General features: G+C 27.8%; 1 protein-coding gene and 1 long non-coding RNA gene across 2 annotated transcripts; one reads left to right on the top strand and one right to left on the bottom strand.

Annotated features, from left to right (window-relative positions):
* Positions 1-5,955: 5,955 nt before the first annotated feature.
* LOC121229095 (uncharacterized) lies at positions 5,956-7,933 on the bottom strand. Its single transcript, XR_005926592.1, has 3 exons — positions 7,886-7,933; positions 7,367-7,424; positions 5,956-6,151 (listed from the first exon to the last, which is right to left on the bottom strand). It is a non-coding gene; the product is annotated as an uncharacterized lncRNA (long non-coding RNA).
* A 3,638-nt stretch (positions 7,934-11,571) lies between these two features.
* LOC107904332 (phytol kinase 1, chloroplastic) lies at positions 11,572-15,963 on the top strand. The gene is made up of 6 exons (XM_016830671.2): positions 11,572-12,252; positions 12,346-12,413; positions 12,507-12,638; positions 13,757-13,872; positions 15,113-15,227; positions 15,739-15,963. Exons 1-6 carry the CDS (start codon positions 11,866-11,868, stop codon positions 15,923-15,925), a joined length of 1,005 nt encoding a protein of 334 aa, XP_016686160.1. The 5' UTR covers positions 11,572-11,865; the 3' UTR covers positions 15,926-15,963.
* The last annotated feature ends 3,632 nt before the right edge of the window (positions 15,964-19,595 follow it).

Genomic DNA, 19,595 nt, shown 5'->3' with positions numbered 1-19,595 from the left:
TTTTGCTTTTTAGTTTAGAAAATAATTAAACTATTAGTTTCGATAATGATATTTTAGTACATTATATATATTGTAGTTTAAAAATAATAAAGTAGGTTATATATTATTTTTATAATATTATATATTATGATTTTTATTAATTCATATTTTAATAATATTTATATTAAAAATATTATTAAATTGTATTTAATAATAATCGTGTTAAAATATGATTAAATTATTTATTATTATTTTTATTAAAATATATTTAATAATAATTTAATTAAAATTTAATAACAAAAATAATAATCATCTACCTAAAAAAAATTCTATTAATAGTACTTTGATCATTTAAACCTACTATTACAACTCTATTCTATTTCATTAAACCAAACAATCGAAACTAATTACAACTCTATTCCATTATTAGATAACTATTTCTTCACCCAACCAAATGTGATGTAAATGTCTCCCTTATCCATTCAACATTATCATCAAATAATGCGTATTCCCCTCCCCCTCCCCCTCCCCCTCCCCCAACTACTTTAACGAGATAATGGTAGTATTTTGTGAATCTAACAACCTACTCAACGCCCTTGCGAAAGCCGAAATTCATCATCCTATCTTCTTTTCAAGTGTGGTGACCTTTTCCATCCTTGCCCATTGGTGATTTTTGTTGTTTGCTGTTTCAGACTTTGCTTTTTGGTGGGAGTGATTCAGTATCATTTGGGGCTTTAATTTTTGTGGAGAGAAAGAAAGGTAAGGAAATGGTGGTCAATTGCATGTGTAAATCTATGAATTTTGGTGGGGCTTTTAGGAAAAACTAATCAAAGAAATGGAAAGAGGAGTTGGAGATAAAACTTTAGATAAAGTTTGATTAAATTCTGGGTAGTTGACCGGCGACGGATGGTGGTCGACGGCCTAAAACTTAAAACAAAAAGGATTGTAATTTTCAGGTTATAGAGAAAGAGATATTTTTTCTTTGAAGAGGAGACGTGAGAGTGAGGGAGTGAAAATGAAAGAATTCAAAAAAAGTTATAAATGGGTGCTTATACCCATACAATAATATAATTCTTTTTTCATATTTAAATATTAATAACTTTGGTAATCATTTAAATTTTCATATTCATTTATACAATAATAAATTAAAAACATTATTTTATAGAAATTAAATAATTTTAATATGATTTATTTTTAAAAATTGTAGATATATTATTTCATTGTTTTAAAAAATAAATAATATATATAGTTATTTTAAAAATATTTTATTAATTGTAAAAAATTGTATAAATTATTGTTAATTGTTTAGTTACAAGGGTTAAAAAATTATTTTGCACTTATTACTAAATTATTGTATAATATCATTCTTATCATTTTTTCTATTATATTCAATCAATCAAACATTTTTTCTTTATTCCAGTCTAACAAACCAAACATACTATAAATTTTTAATCTAAAAAAACCTAAAAACTTATTTGATAACCCATTAAAAAATTAAATTAATTAAAATTTAATATATTCAATAATTAATTTATTTATTTAAACAATTTGGTAATCGATAATAATAATAATAATAATAATAATAATAATAATAAACAATTGATAGATTTTTTAATAAAAAAATGCGGAAAATGATAAGTAGATAAGAATTTTTCAATTATTTTTATTTTATTTTATTTCTTGTAATATTATCCTTTAAATATTTTATCTTCAAAATTATAAAAATTAAATTTATCAATTATATATTTATAATCTATACTCCAAACATATTTTATAATTTGAATTCAAAACTTAATTTTATAATTTATAAAATGGTTAAATCACATTTTAGGGTTTGAATTTATATAATTTACAACTCTTCTTACATTAGGGTTTGGATTTTTTTGTCCAAGTTAGGCTCTAAACATGTCAATTGTTCCAGTATTAGGGCCTGAATTTTTTTGTCCAAGTTAGGCCTTAAACTTGGAAAATATTCGCACATTGAAACTTAAACTTTTTCTTTATCCAAATTAGTCATTGAAAACTCTAAAGTTTAAACCCTAATATAGAAACAATTACCAAGTCTAAGCCTCAATGTGAGAATAATTGTCAAGTTCAAGGTCTAATTTAGACAAAAAAAAGTTGGAGTCTAATGTAAAAAAAATTATCAAGTCCAAATCTAAATATAAGAACAATTACCGAATTTAATACTCTAACATCTAATTCGATAAAACTCCACCATATTTCTCAGCATCTAAATACATGTTGTGATCAAGTTGAAAACACTCGCATCCAACTCTCCTTTGAAAAGTCGTCAACCATTCAAGTTCATCTCTTACTCAGCCGTCCAAAGACTTTAAGATAGTAACTGGTTCCTTTGGAGCTCACATATATCATTCATTGGCATTGCTTTTGTCAAAGCAGAAACAACCAAGTGAAAAACAAAACTCATGGACATGGTTTTATATATATATATATATATTCTTTCCAAATTTTTGTTTAAGTTTTTTCTTTATCTTCACTTGCCACGCAAAGCTTGTAATTTCTTATTCTATTTTCTTTTAAAATTTTATTTGTTCAAACATCTTGGATTTCTATTCAGCTGGTGCATAGTAGAACCTAGCCTCCCAAGTGTTATTTATCATATTTTTGCCTTAATTTTCCAATTTCAGTAGTACATTCGATTTGGCTTCCCATCGTCTCCCATCATCCATATGTCCTTAAGGCGATTTTTATACATTATATAATGTTAAAAAATTTATTAAAAATAATTTTTTTTAAAAAATTAATACGTGTATCGATGTTTTAATTCTATACTATAACTACCTTTTAGGATTTATAAAAAATAAAACAATTATAAATAATTTTAATTCTATTAATAGTATGTGTAAAGGTGCCTTTTTTAAATGTATGGATATATCCAACTATTTAAATTTTTTAGGCTATAAAATATTTGAAACACCTTTTTAATTGGATATATTTGTACATTTAAAAAAAGCTTTATACATACGATTAATAAAATTATACATATGATTAATAAAATAAAATTATTTGTATTTATTTTATAAAATATTTTTTATTTTGTATTCATCCTAAAAGGTACCAATAGTATTAAAAAATCAATATGCATATTAAGTTTTTTAAATAAAATTAATTTTTAATATTTTTTAAACTTTATATAGTTTAGAAAAATCGTCTTGAATGTATATGGACAACAATTTGTCTAGATTTATTCTGGACTTAACATTTAAATTAATTTTTACTTTTTTGAACTTTATTTAATATTTTAATGAATTTTAATAATGTTCTACAAATTTATTATCTTTTATAAAATATATTTTTTATTTTTTTTAAAAAATTAAGCTTTGAAATGAATGAATCTGAACAATTCTAGTAGAAAAATTAAATATTCCTTTTGATTTTTTTTTATTTTTTAAAAAAAATTTGATTTTTTGTTGACATGATAGTTGATGTGGCACTACCACATCAACAACTATTGTTGACATGGAGCACTACATCAGTGTCGTTAGCGATCATATAGCACCGTAACAATCAATGTTAGTCGAATGGCTTATTTGGCCAGTTTTGTTAGTTCAAGGGCTCAATTGGGTGCAAAAATGTCGTAGAGGCCTAATTGGTTTTTTTTAAGTTCGAGGGCTTTTTATACCATTATTTTTAATATTTTTATAATGAATTTCAAATAGAAATAAAATTAAAAGTAATATGATATAATAAATTGAAGAAATAAGACAATTACGTGAGAACATTTTAAAGGAAATAAAGTTATAAGTACCTCAATTAGAATTTTTTTTCCAACTAAAAAAAATCTAAAAACCGACAAACAAAACCAAATTGAATCGAAATTTTTCGGTTCAGTTTATTCGTTTATGCTCCCAAAGTCGGTTCAATTTATTCAATTTACATGGATAATTTAGTTTATTCAATTTTTGGTATAACAAAATTGAATTGACCAAACTGACAGAATGTTCACCCTTAAGCCTTGGCATGAAGGAACTTGATATTGCCTCTACCACTTGATTTCACCCCTCTCGATGATCTCATAATCAACAACAGACACCCAATTCCATATTAAGGGTTGGTTCCTACACTGTATTTCTAATACTTGTCATACTACAACTCTCAACAACTTGGTCAATAATTCCACATTTGTAGCAGAAAAAAAGAGGTCTCTTATATTTTATAATCGCCCCTCAATCAGAGCCATCATGGTTCATGCCCTTCAAAATAACCTTCCTCAAAGGCTTCAAGATGTCAATCACCACCCTAAGCTGAATATACTCACTTCATCCCCTTGGAACTATTGCCGCCAATTAATAGACAAATTTCATCCAATGCCTCTCCTAATTTACTGCTACCTCCTTACTCATCCAACCCAATGGAATCTCAAATATGAATCTAAAAAGTAGCTCTAGTAAAAATCATAGTCATTAGGACCAAACACTACATTGAATTTGTTAGGAACTTTAATTGTTTGTGTGTTTCTGTGATGTTGGAAAAAATTCGATTTGGAAACGATTTTCTTACACAACAAAAAATTATTTTTTTTGAAAATCAAAATCGGTTTTTAATATTCATAGCGATAAACTCCCTATCAAAATCGCACTTGTGTTTTCAGCTAGACGGATCCTTGTCGTTCTTGGATTTCAATTGAATGACCTTCTCCGCTATCTTCGTACCACGAACAGCTTCGAGTGTGTGCTCGAACGATTCGAATCAAACACAAAATAAGAAATAGTTTTCTTTTTTTTTCAATGTGAAAATGAAATATCTCCTCTCAATAAAAAAATGATAGAATTGTCATTCAGAAAAATAGGTTTAATACTTAGAGAATAAAATTCTATCTATTTTCAGGTAGAGTAAAAATATCTTAAAGTTCTGTATTTTGCCCTACTGATGCCATCTATTTATAGGAAGAAGAAGTAAAACCCTTGTTGAATTGTAGAAGGTTATTTCAACTAGAAAAACAAACTCCTAGTCTAAGTAGAAGTATAGGGGGCGACAACCCTAACTAATAACACTAGGGTTTACCGTCTCTCCCGTCTCTCCTTTTAACCTGAAGGGCTTTTAAGCCCCTCCATATCGAGTCCAATAACAAGTACTTCATGGACTTTTAACCCAACACTTTATAATTCGATAAAACCTGATATTTGTTTTTCTATTTCCCAAAATAAACATATCAATTTATTTTTAATTAAATAATCTTCTCAACCCAATTCTAATTCCATTAAAATCATGACGACTTTACTGTAAAAGAATATATAAGAAAATATATTTAATATTTCTACATTCAACGGGTTTACTATGACCAAATTATTTATTTTCATTTTTGAATTTCATTTAATCCGAAAAAATAAATTCATTTCTAGGTCATTTTCATTTTTTATTTCCATTTTGGAGAAAACTATATTCATTTCCAAATAATCATTTCCAAATAATTTCATTTCTCTATTTTCATTTTCACCATTTCTATCCATTTTTGTTCATTTGATTCAACATACAATTCCTTTCTGGGTCCAACGAGCTAACAAAGGGATCAGTTGGACATATGCGGTTAGGGCTCAACTGATTTATAATTAAGTATTAACTTTTTGCCTATTAATTATAAACTCATTTAGCCACAAAGTCATTCCACTATAGTATTGTGACTAAGCTCTCCCTAACAACATGCCATTATGAAAGCAACCCGATCAGTGCTCGTCCAATGAGCTAGTCATAAGTGTGTTCCCTCATCGGATATATTTAATCTCTTTGGGATAATATCTGTTCTCCTAATACGATCCTATTTTATCTCATTTGCAACACCCCCTACTCCTTATCCGTCCTTGGAACAGGATTACAAAGCATTACCAGTCAATATAGTTCAATCACTTTAAATCACATTCAAATCTACTCAAAACATGACAAATTAGACATTTTACATGCTTATATGATGAAACATTTTAATTATTTCACATACATTATCAAATAGTTCAAATTTCTTACCAAATAAGCCAATTCCTACCATATACTATTACCAAATCCAAATTTACTTATTTCATCCTTACCTTGACAATCCAAAATGACATACATAGACATTTTAGATACATGCCATTACCAATAATTAATATACTTCACCACGTTGAGTTCGGGATCGACCTGGGATGTTGATACAACGATCTGACTTTAACCTATCCTGCGCATGGAAACAAACCGTACACTGAGTATGAACTCAGTGGTATTTCTATAATCTGAACACTTAATAATATAACATACACTTAAAAATCATATGACAATCACAAATATATATTTGTTCACTAAAAAGATAAATCCTTTATAATTCACTCAATTTTTCTCATCTACTAACCTTATTAGCTTTCCAAAATAAATTCAAAAATCATTTGAACGATAATGTTTTCCATTCATAAATAAGTTCAGAGATACATGATTCATATGTCTCACTCATACTTCAGTTCACTGTTCAATATCAGTAAATAATATTCAACTATTCACTTCTCAATCAGTATTTTGTAATTATCTATTTCAATAACAGTCAGTATTTTTCGGTAACGATCAATTGATCTTTATTATTCAGTAACAATCAATCATTAAAGAAATCAGTCATTTAGTATTTTTATTTACCCCTATTAACATGACTCAGACATTGACGGATACACAAATCCAACCAACACACCAGTACGGCACTCAGTGCCTCATCGGCTTTGCTGAAGAAAACAGTAACAGTACGGTACTCAGTACCTTATCGGATTAAACTAATGTAATAGTAGCAGTATGACACACATGGTGCCTCATTGACTCGAAGTCGAAGTAACAGTACGAAACTTATAGTGCCTCATCGACTCAAGGTTGAAGTATCCCTGAACACTTCCAATCCTATGGCATGCCAACTATATCCGACTAGCCCGATACAGTTAATAGGGTATTCAATTCACTTTCAATTTTTCGAAACAATACACATTTTAATTAATCACATAAATTCATAATTCAATACAATTCAATTCACTTTTCAGTAACAAATATTCCAAATTCCAAATTCCACATCAATCACATATTCATATTTATTTCATCACATTCCCAATCAATTTAATTTTCAATATAACATACATTCAATATTCAATTTTCATATCAATCACATATATCCATATAAATTCAATAAATTTATCACATACCAAATCAATCCATTTCAATTGTAAAACACAATACAAATAATTCTCACCTATATTACTTACCATAATATTTAATCAAAATACAACAATTAATAATTAAATTCACTTTTCAATTTCAACCAATATTCACTCCAATTCAAATAATCATCTCGATGCACTTATCATACATATTAAATAATAATTTCAACAATTAAATATTAAGTTCGGATTATAGAAATACAAACAGTAATTTCCAAGCTAACCCTCATTGATTTTGCCTTTTCCTTCCTTAGCCAAGGTTTTCTGAAACAACGTTAGCTACGAAAATTAAAATAATTTTTATAGTCATTAATACAATACTAGTTTATATTGAATAATTGAATTTCTATTCAATTTTTACCTTATTTTCAATTTGTTCCTAACTAAATTCAGTTACTTTTCTAACTCAATTCATACTTTATTTCTACTCAATTTCTTAGCATATTCAACATAAATATCCAATGTTGATTATAAAACCCTAATTTCAAATTTCTTTCAATTTAGTCCTTGAAACACAAAACTTATAACTTACTTTACAATTTAATCTTTTAATCAATTCTAAATAAGAATTCTATCAATTTAATCCCTAATTCAATCATTTGTTCAACATGAGCAATATCTAGAAATCTAATAACTTTCAAAATTTCCACTTAAATCAAGTAGTACTTTGTTCTAGGATTCTAAATACTCAAAAATTACAAGAAAAATGGATTAAATTGACTTACCAATTAAACTTGAAACCTTGAAATCCCTAATTTCCCTTTCTTTCTTTCTTTTCTTTCTTTCCTTCTTTTCTTCTCTGTTTTCGTTTCACATTTTGTTTCTTTTCTATTCTTTCATTTCTTTTATTCTTTTGTTTATTTACTTTATTATTATAATATAATATCATATATATTACTTAAATATTAAGTATTACTTAATTATTATTTACATATGTATAATATTTTTACAAGTATATGTACATAAATACTACACATGTCATTGCCTACACCATACACTTGTATTTACTTTATGTTTATTATATTAATTTAATATTATAATAACATAATAATTTTTATTTCTTAAATAATAAGTAAATACATATATATTATAATTGTATGTATGTATTTATTACACTTGTACATTTTTATTACCATACAATTGTATTAATTTGATTTATTTATTTTACGTTTATAATAATAATATAATAATATAATATATTTACTTATATTATAAGCAAATAATAATTACTAATATATGTATTTAATTAATCCACATGTCACCACCATCACCATACACTTGTCATGTTTTGGTTTAATTGCTAGTTTAGTCCTTTGACTTTTCTCTATTCTTTAATTCAACTTTTACCCTATATTCAATCTAGTCCTCAAACTTAATTTAATCTTAATTCAAGCTAATTCACTTAACTAAAATCTAATTAACATTACAATCAACTTTGTAAATATTTCTAATAAATATTTACAAATCCATTATTCAGAAACGGAGACCCGAAAATACACTTTTCGTTAATCATAAATTTTGGATTATTACATCATTATAATCATTACATCTTCCTTCATCAAAAGTCAGTTACTATCAAATAGTAATCAAGCCATTCATCACAAAAAGAACGATCTGTGGCCACATTTACTTTTCATCAACCATGTAATGCCAATGAGAGGATATCATTTACCCATGTCTCGGGCTATGAATTTCACTGTTGTGAACGATGCTACATACTTAAGAATTCGTATACCCAATGCACTAGCTTTCAATTCCTTGTCTATTTGAACTCAGGATTTTACTTATGTAACGTCTTTAACCTAACCCGATTCATCGGGTTCAAATATCATGTGTTACTACACAATATACTTAATGAAATTCAAAACCGTAGACAAACACTCTTTACTTCAAACCTTATTCTTATCACTTCTTTTAAAGACTTAATTTCAAATAAACAAAAGTAAGTATTTAGAATTGAATTATTACATCACACTTAGTACAACACATAAATTTACTAAAGACAGACTCTTAGGACGTAACTCTACAATATGCCACTTTTCCACTGTATGCATGATAACCCGCTTCATCGCTACCTTGGCGAACTCTTAGCATAGTCCCTCTTAGCGCATTCTGTTACCACATCACTTGAAACAATAACAAGCATTGTAAGCTCAAGAGAACTTAGTGAGAGTTAATACAAAATACCTTGGTAGATAATATTTTAAGAACATTTGTATGCCAACTACCCTTTTTAACCACTTACTTCTGTTTGGGCGGATGCTATCGCAGTTTCAGGCTAACACTTACACACTAACTACTATACTCTTAATAGTACTTATTCTCTTTTAACTACCTAATTAACTTAGGATCCTTCCAAGCATTACCTTAATCTCTTTTGTTTCTTAGAACCATACAAGTACTTTTCAAAGAATATCTCTTCAGAAGCCGCTACATACAGACAATCTCTTTATACATACATTGATTTCAGAATGGTTGATCACAGATATTGTTCACTGGCGGATACATACACATTTGACGGATACTCACACAGATTAAAATACTATCAGTTTACTAGTCAAATCATATTCTTGTTTGATACCATACAAGATCACACTAATAATGAATTATATATATCATCCAAATGAATTTTACACAATTTGATTTCAGAACCCTAGATACTCAAAAATACAATGACTTAGATTCCATAAGATTTCAAAAAAATACATGATATTGTTCAGATATGGCAGATACCAGATAACTCTGATTTGACCTTGCATGGTACAAACAAACTTAGACTAAGGGATACTTATCTCATTCATAACTACAAACACACCCAAATTCCAAACTAACCCAAATTCCAAACTAACAGGATATTATGGTGAATACCCTTTCTGAACATACAGATACACACTTATTTTCAAGAAATTCCCTCAAAATTTATTCAATTATATCACATATGTTATTCAACTACCTTAGCCCCAGACGTATCTTAACCTTATCATAGCAGTACAAAGCAATCAAAATTTATCCAGAACTTACTATAAGAGTAAAAAATCATATTTTACCAAATAGACTTAACAGAGTATGCCACAATGGCAACATACAAAATCACGTGTTTAATGTCTCGACAGACTTTCACAGAAGGTGCCATGAGTTTCTCCCTCATGGACTTACACATAAGTTCATGTATCGTGATTTGCCCGTTCGATCTACACATTATCGAAGGCTACAGCATGAACATTCATACATTCACATATTACAAGGGCTTCGACAAAAAATTATATTACAAGGGCTTAATCAATTGCAGTTTTCAAATATGAGTTCAATTGATTTTTTTTAATTATTTTACATGGAAACTTTTAGTACATTTAACAAACAATTTTTTTTAATTTTTAATTTTTAAATTATTATGATTTAAAATAAAATCAACTTATATTATTAAGAAGTCAATGAAGCTCAACTTGTTTGGGGTCTCATTTTTATCTTAAGTGACGTATTTCTGATAATAAAACTTAAAAAACAAGTTATGTTATCAAGAAAATTTAAATTTAAAATCACTTATATAAAAACAAACAACTTAATAAAATAAGTTAAACTTAGAACCAATACATTAATTAATTAAAAAATGCTTTTTAATAATTATTAAATAACGGTGAGTTTTAAAATAGGAAAAGGAAATGAGTAAAGCAAACTCGAAGGGGCATTTATATCTTAAAATATATGGGCCGAACTTAATAAATTATATCTAGTACAATCATTTAAATAGATTTATTTCTGTTTTTATTGATAAGAAGTAAAGGTGTTGAAGTTAGGTAAGTAGAATTTGATTTGATTTGATTTGAAAAAATTAAAAAATTTAAATTTTGAGTTAATTGAATTGAGTTATTTGGGTTTCGAGTTTAAATCAAGTTGAATTTTATAATTCGAATGATTCGAATGATTCGAATAATAGATTGGTGTAAATACTCTTTTGGTCTCTATCAAGTTTGAAAATGAGTAAATTGGTCTCTCTCAACAAAAATAACAAAAAAATTTAAGATAAGTAATTTGGGGAACCTAAAGAAGTTAATTAATGATTCAAATATATATATTTTTATTATTTTGCTTTAAATTTTTTTAAATATATATGGTTTCAAATTTATATGTTTCAACATGAAATTAATTATACTGGAATAATATTTTAATTTGACATGTTTAATTTTTTAATTTAACTTGGACAATTATACTGAATTTGAGAAAAAATTAAATCAAATTAAATTGATAAAATAAAATTCATCAACTCAATCAATTTAAAATTTTTTTCAAATTAAATTAAACTTTCAACCTTAATTAAAGCAGCCTTCTTCAAAGGAGACACTTGCTCAATTTACAAGTATTCATCCAAGTATACCCAACTATCTTCAAAAGCAAAGCTTTTTAGAATTGAATCAATAGACTATTTATTCTTTTGAATTATTTTAAACTGATTTTGGATTCAACCCCTTGAATAAAGTTCATTTGGGTCACATGTAAGTTATAGGGTTTCCACTTAAAAGGTCAAAAGTGGTACTTTTTACCTTTACATTTGTAAATTCTTTTGGAATCTGACATCATCAATCTGAGTAAAATTAGTCGATTTCTCTCACTTTCATTCATTGGTCCTCCTTTTAACTTACTCTTTTCTTTATCTTTGCCGTTTGCAAATTTTACCCAATTCAATAAAAATTATCCATTCATTACATAAATGGAAGGTAAGATCACTTGGTTCAACAAAATATACATCAAAAGCAGAGAGCTCAGCGGTCTCGCTCTAGATTCTCTCTTCTGTTTCATCAGTTTCTCCGCTGCTAGGATGAGCCTCTCCTTATCCTTCACTCATCCCATCTTAAGCCGCCACGTCTATTCCGCCGTATTTCCTCCTCCCCGTTTTCTCTTCCTCTCTCCTCACATCCCAACCACGTCCCGTTTCCCTATTCTCTACCGCGCGCCCCAACGCGCCACCGCACTCTCAGCCACCGCTGCAACCGCCTCTATTTTCCGAGACACCGCTGCTTCCGCCTCTGTCTTTGCTGGCGCTTATGCTCTCGTCTTCACCTTCGATATTCTCACTCAAAAGGAGCTCATTCAACAGGTTTTTTTTTTCTTTTTCTTAAAATCTCTCTTTCACTTTATCAGAATTTTTTAATTTCATTTTATCGGTTCTTTTTGTGAATTATTTTAACAGAATTTAAGTAGAAAATTGGTTCATATATTATCTGGATTACTTTTTGCCATTTCCTGGCCAATTTTCAGGTGAATAAAAAAAAAACTGGGTTGCATTATTTTATTAATTAAATTGATTAATATTATAGCTGATATATATACTTTTTAAATTTTAAAAAATAGCAACGCCGATGAAGCTCGTTACTTTGCATCTCTGGTTCCACTTATCAATTGCTTAAGGCTTGTAATTCATGGTCTCTCTTTGAGTGACGATCAAAGCTTGATCAAATCTGTTACTCGAGAAGGAAATCCCAAGTAATTTTTCTATCACCATAATATCATTTTTTACTCCAATTTGATTGTTTTATTTTTTATTCGAATAGTATGTTAGCTTATTTATTTTATTTTTAATTAGTATTAAAAAAAATTAATTTGCACTCATTTTTAATAAATAAAAAGGCTTAGTCGAGTCCTCAAATCAAGCAGAGATTAGTGTAGAGATCCTTCAGCACCTTACTACAGTGTGAACTAATTAAATTAAAAGGGGAGAAATCATTTGTATAGGGTAAAAATTAAAGTAATTTTAAATACGTTGGTAATTATTTATATTTTAATATTTTAATGAATTAATTGTTGAATTTATTAATATAATTATACTTGTAATGCATGTAAATTTAAAAATACTCTATATATTAATATATATTAACGGTTGAATTTTTTTATATAAAATAAATAATTAAAAGTTTTAAATTTATATCAAATTTAAGATGCATTGATTTACATTAATAGAGCATGAACTATAATAATTGTATCATTAAAATGTTATAAATTAATCCTTTTCTATTTAATATATATAATTTTTAACATAAATAATTTCCAAATTTAAGAATAGCTATGGATTGAAGTGCGGGGAGACAGCAGAGATAGTCTTATGATCTGTTTTTGTCCCACCCTTTGTATTAATGTTGAAAACAAATAGCTCAGTTTTATACCAATCATTCCACACTGCTATAGAATTACTCTACAGCACTTATTTACTAATAATTCTTAATTTCATATCCTAAAAATATATAATTATAATTTCAATATATAATATAGGCGTACTAGAAAACCACAAAAGATACATAGGACATTCAAGCAGTAATTTTAAATGGCGTGGCAGAGTGGTGCCGGATTGGATTTTCTTTTCTTTCACACATTTTAGTTTATTCAATGTACATAACTGGTATTTCTAGAATTGTTAAGTATGAAATGAAACCCCTTCCAATGACATATATATTTATTTTATTCAAAGTACCTAACTTAAAAAAGGAAAGCAGCTAGGGCAGACATTTCTACTGTTAAATCCGACTTATATTGGTTTGATTGATTGTGATTATGCAAATTCAAATTTAATCTTCAAATGTGTTAGTGTGTTTTTAATTAAATTGCAGGGAATTGCTTAGGGGGCCTTTGTATTATGTTGCGATGTTGATGTTATGTGCTCTTGCGTTTTGGCGTGAATCCCCTGTCGGTGTCATCTGCTTGGCAAATATGTGCGGCGGTGATGGTATCCAATCTCTTGTTCCTTTATTATATAATCAATAATTATACTACAATATAAAATATAATATAATATGATATAAAAGAAAAAGTAAGGCTAAATTGTTTAATTTTTTATAAATTTTTATTTTGGGCACTGAAAATTTAAAAAAAAAATGTATTTTAAGCACTACCGTTAAAAACGGTTTTTATTTTGGTTATCGGCTATTAATTTGGAGTTAAATTATGTTATTTATATTCATTTTAGTCAATCAACTTTAGTAGGTTTTGAATTTTCATTTAATGTGCAATTGCATAATGAACTTTAATTTGGTGCAATTACACATGTGAAACTCTGATTGTGGTTCAAATGTATACTTGAAACTTTAATTTTGATTTAATCATACACATTTAAAGAAATAAATACATCAATTTATTTTTATATTAGATAAATATAATTATTTATGTATGCAATATATAAGCATAAAATGATGTTATATGAACAATTGTGTTAATAATTTATAAGAATTGGATTAAATCAAAATTTTCATATATAAAATTACACAAAACTAAAGTTCATGTATACAATTGCACATTAAACCATAGTTCATATATAGTTTTGAGATTTATCCCTTTTTAAAAAAAAACTGAATTTTATAGGTAATTAAGTTATCCAATTGTAGAGACTTTTCCATTTTATTGAAAAAAACTAAAATTAATTTTAAAAAGTAAAGAAAATTAAAAAGATAAAATGATTTTTCCATATACAACTCAAGTTTGTTCTGTTAAGACAAAAAGTGATTTTAAAAAGAGAAAATATATAAAGGAAATTGAAAAAATAAAATGGTTTTTTCTTGTAAAAACATATTTTTTTTATAAAAATCAAGTAATTTTGTAAAAGAAAAACTAAAAATTAGTTAGAAAAATTGAAAAGATAAAATGATTTGTTTTAGCAAAAACTTCTGTTTTCCATATAAAACCCTAGGTAATTTCATTATTAGTAGTTTAATATTGAAAAACTTATAGAAAGGAGTGTGGTAAAACATTGTCCTTGATGCATTAGTAGTTTCATCATCAATTTGCAGTTATTGAGTGAAATTATTAATGCCATCTTTAGGCATTTATTTGGGTACGATATGAATTTGACAGATTTAATATTCTGGATTCAGATAATTTATAAAAATTAAAAATAAATATTGAACAGAAGATACCCATTAAGGTATTTTATTTTAATATTAAAAACTTATAGAAAGGAATGTGGTGGACAGGTTTTGCAGATATAATTGGTAGAAAATATGGGTCGTCCAAGATTCCTTATAATCAAAGTAAGAGTTGGGTTGGCAGCATTTCCATGTTTGTTTCAGGATTCATCATTTCTATTGGGTGAGTTCCATTAATTTCCTACAATTTAATATTGCAATTTTCTTCTTTCTTAAAAATTAATATTTCAATTAAGGCCCTTTAGCCTCTTAGTTAAATAATGGCTATTTTAAATTTATTAATTCAATTTCAACCTTTTTAAGATAAAACATTTAATACAAAATTTTATAATTTTATCTCAATTTCCGAAACAAAATAATTGGTTACATATAAGTATATTTTATTTTACTACAAATTTTTCATGAATTTAAAAGACTATATCTCTAAACTAATGTTGCATTGACTATGAGTGTCAGGTTAATTGCAGTTTTGATTATGGTACTAGGGAATAAAATAATTTTATATGTTAATTATAGGTAAAAACTAAATTAAATCAAAATTTAATGCATATAATTACATTAAATCAAGTTGTTATATCATATTATTTATTGAATAAGAAATTATATGGTATATATTCCAAAGTTTTGTCCAAATATTAATGCTAATAAAAGTTTGTGTTGGTGAATGAATGTAGGATGCTGTACTACTACTCAGCTCTGGGTTATTTACAATTGGATTGGGGGTATACAATGCATAGGGTTGCTTTAATTTCTCTAGTGGCAACTGTGGTTGAATCTCTTCCAATTACCATGCTAATAGATGATAATATTTCTGTTCCTCTCGCTTCCATGCTTGCTGCCTATTTAACTTTTGGTCAATAATTTCTTCCTGGCTAATCTATACTTTTATATTCGTTTTATTTCTTTTACTTTTTCACAAACTAAGATTGTCGTACTCAAGTTTAGATATGTTAAGTGTAAGAGCTCAGTTTTACTCGGGTCCAATAATAAAACAAAAAAAAAATAATAGTCCATTTACAAGGCTCGAGGACCAAAAAAATTAAAAATTATTACAAGCCCAAATACAAAAAGAGGCCTAATGGCCGAAATCATAATCTTTCAGCAGAACCCTAGTTACCCTAGCCCTTTGCCGTGCCGCTCCTCGACGTGTCAGCAGATGCGGTGCTCGAAACCTTCCCCCTTGCACCAAGATGGCAGCAACAGTCCCGTTGACTTCCACCGCCCTTGCAAGAAACACAAAAAAGAAAAACAAGCAAAAACAAGCAATCGAAAAAAACATAATTGTAATATTATTTCGGTCATAAAAACTGATCTTTGTAAGACGCAAAAGAGAAAATACAAAAAAAGAACAAAGTTTTAAAAGGGATGGTGCAACCCATAATAAGATCTAAATATAAGTTGTTGTCCTAAATAAATGGTATTTTGAAAAGTAGTAAACAATTCTAACTGTTAAATACTAATATATCCAAATTAACTAGCTTAATAGATTAAGATTTTATTCAATTAGAAACATATCATAAAAAAAAAATTCCTAGTTGTGTCAATAAGATCATGAAAATCATTTTGATTTATCTATCTCCTATTTTACATATAATAGATTTGTTTGAACTTTTAATTTTTTTTGGGATTGGGTCTTATATTAAGAGGTTTGGGAATGATATTATTTACCAATTCAATTTATTCGACCTTTTCATTAAGTTTGGTTCTTATTTATATATCCTTATCTTATATTCTCTCAAATTTAAACAGTATGATACTATACAATAAAATTAGATTTTTAGTAAGTAGTATATATCTTAGGATAAATTATGTTTAATTAAAACGTTGCATATTAAGAGTGTAAGTATTATTTGAACCATTAAGATAGTTACTCATATCTCTACTAAGTAAAGAGGTATATTATATATATTTTTTATTAAGAACAACGCATAAAAATATTAATATCTATGTGGGAAAATAAAATTTTTGTTGTTCAATGGGAACATGAGAATTAGAATGTAGGAAAACTAAATAAAAGATAAGAGAAATTAAAATTTTCACCCTCATAAAATGCTTGGCAGAAATAGAGAGTAGTAGTAATCAGAAGATTTTGTAGTGAAATTGTTGAAAATTATTGATAAATTATACGTCAAGATGATAGGTTAACAAATAGGTTCATGAAAAAATTACCCAAACTATATATTTGAAATTTATCCCCTAACATGAGGACACATATCATTCCTTCAATGGATATAACTCAATATCACAAATATAAGTCAATCGTTCAGAGGATATAACGCAATCCCTCCGGAGATATAATCTAATCCTTCAAAGAATATAAGCAAACCTTTCACCACACTCCATCATCCTTTTTGGGATCTTTATAGCTAGTGGTTACAATTAACGTTTAGAAGATCCAGATCCAATACACTATACTTCTTGGATTCATATGAAGGTTCTCACCACGTTAATTTATAACTTGGCTTAGGCCTAAAAGAGAATATATTGATATACTAGCTAACCAAAAAGAAAAAACCCAAGATAGCCAAATGGGTCATATGGCCCAAAACCTCAACAAATACAAATAAAGCAATTCGACTCTAACATAAAACAGGCACTGGACCTAATAGATGGTGTTAATGAAGGATTAAGATAAGCTCAAATGTAATCATTGGTCTAAGACTTAGAACGCAGCTACTGAGAAAGGATTTCCAACTAAAGGTAAGACCCATATTTTTACCCTCTCGTTGTCTTCCTTACCTTCAAAAAAAAAAAAATCATCAAACCATCATTAACTTATGCATTGAAGAGTATCCATAGCACACATTTTGGCGCCCCATAGTTCACCTTTCATTTTGCAAGTTACGCCCGTTTGACCCATTTTTCCGTCAGTCCAATATTGTCCTAAAGCGGTTGGAACAATCATTTATTAAAGTCAATATTCAATTGGTTTAAAATTTAAAAAAAAAACTTTTTTTTTCTAATAAAAAGGTTTTTTTACATTAATAACATAAAATGTAATTACGAAAATAGGTAAGTTGCAAATTATTTATGAGAATAGTTTATTTTAAACAATATTCTTAGGTGTGGTTAATGTATCAAGCGACACCAACTTAAAAAATACCTTCATTATGAGCCAATCATTTCAGATGAGAAAAAAAATTAAGTGATGTCGCCACTTTGTTAGGTGAGACCGCAAATTAAAAACCGTATTATTAGTATTTTCTTAAAATACTGAAGAAATACTAAAAAAATATTATTTTTTAACTAGTGTCGTCTGACACATTAAAGGCACGGATTGGCATGTGTAAGGGTGTATATCGATCAGTCACATCAACAGTAGTGGTGCTGCTTAATAGGGTGGCAACACCAACTTAGTATTTTAAACCTTGCTTCCCTACCAAAAAAAAATACAAATCTCTTATTGTTTTTTAGTTCTGAAACAAACTGAGAGAAAAAAATGACTTATTAAAGTTAAACGAGAGAAATTTTATGTTTAAAGTGGTGGAAAAAAGTCTCAAACTTGGGTCCCGACAGCTATTAGAAATCAAGATTGAAATCGAGAATATTTGTTTTTCATTTTAAAAATCAAGTTTGAGTCGGTAATGTTAGTTAGTTTTTTTTCATGTAATTTCATTTTATTTTACTATTATGTATAATTATGTCACCATATATTGATAGTAATTTCTAGTATGACATGTAAATTATTTTGTTGGATACAATTTTTTTATTGCTTTAATATGGTATGAATGGTTTTAATAGCAACTAATATATATTTTTTATTTTTAATATATATTAAAGGTTTAGTATAAGAGATGAATAATCAATTCTTTGTTTATGTCCATTTAGATGGGGTAATTTGCTATACAGAAGTTGGTAGTATATTTGAATTGCGCCATCAAATAGGAACGAAGTTTAACAAAAGTGTAAAACTTGATGAAATCAAACAAAAGATTGGTGCAAAAATCACTCAACGTTGTGGGAGGAGGGTGTCCGGATTATTCTACAAATTTCCAGTTCAGTCAAATCCATGCAAAATAAGGAGATGTGACAAGGATGATGACGTGGAGACTATGACCACATTGTATTACTCACATGGTAACGTTGAACCAATTGAGTTGTTCGTTGAGTTAGCGGATGTTGAGTCATTACAAATTATCACTCTATTAAATCAACAATATGGAGTTCATGACCCGTGTATAGAGGTTCTAAGAGTGTCTGTGGGTGAACGATCTTCTCTACATGAGTTTGACTTTGATATGAAAAATGGGTGGGTAGAAGCATGTGATTATGGAGTAACATTGACATCAGGTAGTAACCCACACAGTGCTTCTAGTCTGTATAATAACCCAGGGCTATGTAGAGTGTCCAAAGGTTGGTCGCAAGCAAAAAGGATTCAAAATCACATGGATTTGAGGGAGAAGAGTGAACCAAAATGTTACGATCTATGCAGAACAGTTGGTTACAATCGAAACAAGTGCTTGCATCAAGAATTTTATCTTGGATAGTCGTCGTGGTCGATGTAAACATAAATCAATGTACCTGAAATTTG

Source organism: Gossypium hirsutum, chromosome A05, assembly GCF_007990345.1.
Source record: "Gossypium hirsutum isolate 1008001.06 chromosome A05, Gossypium_hirsutum_v2.1, whole genome shotgun sequence".
Classification (NCBI taxonomy): Eukaryota; Viridiplantae; Streptophyta; class Magnoliopsida; order Malvales; family Malvaceae; genus Gossypium; species Gossypium hirsutum.
This window is presented reverse-complemented; position numbering and strand designations above follow the sequence as displayed.

Bases quoted from the DNA above. Each gene is read 5' to 3' on its own strand.
- LOC107904332 (XM_016830671.2), top strand. From the start codon at position 11,866: ATGGAAGGTAAGATCACTTGGTTCAACAAAATATACATCAAAAGCAGA. The intron at 12,639-13,756 runs GTAATTTTTCTA...ATTAAATTGCAG, and splicing joins ACTCGAGAAGGAAATCCCAA to GGAATTGCTTAGGGGGCCTT. The intron at 15,228-15,738 runs GTGAGTTCCATT...GAATGAATGTAG, and splicing joins GGATTCATCATTTCTATTGG to GATGCTGTACTACTACTCAG.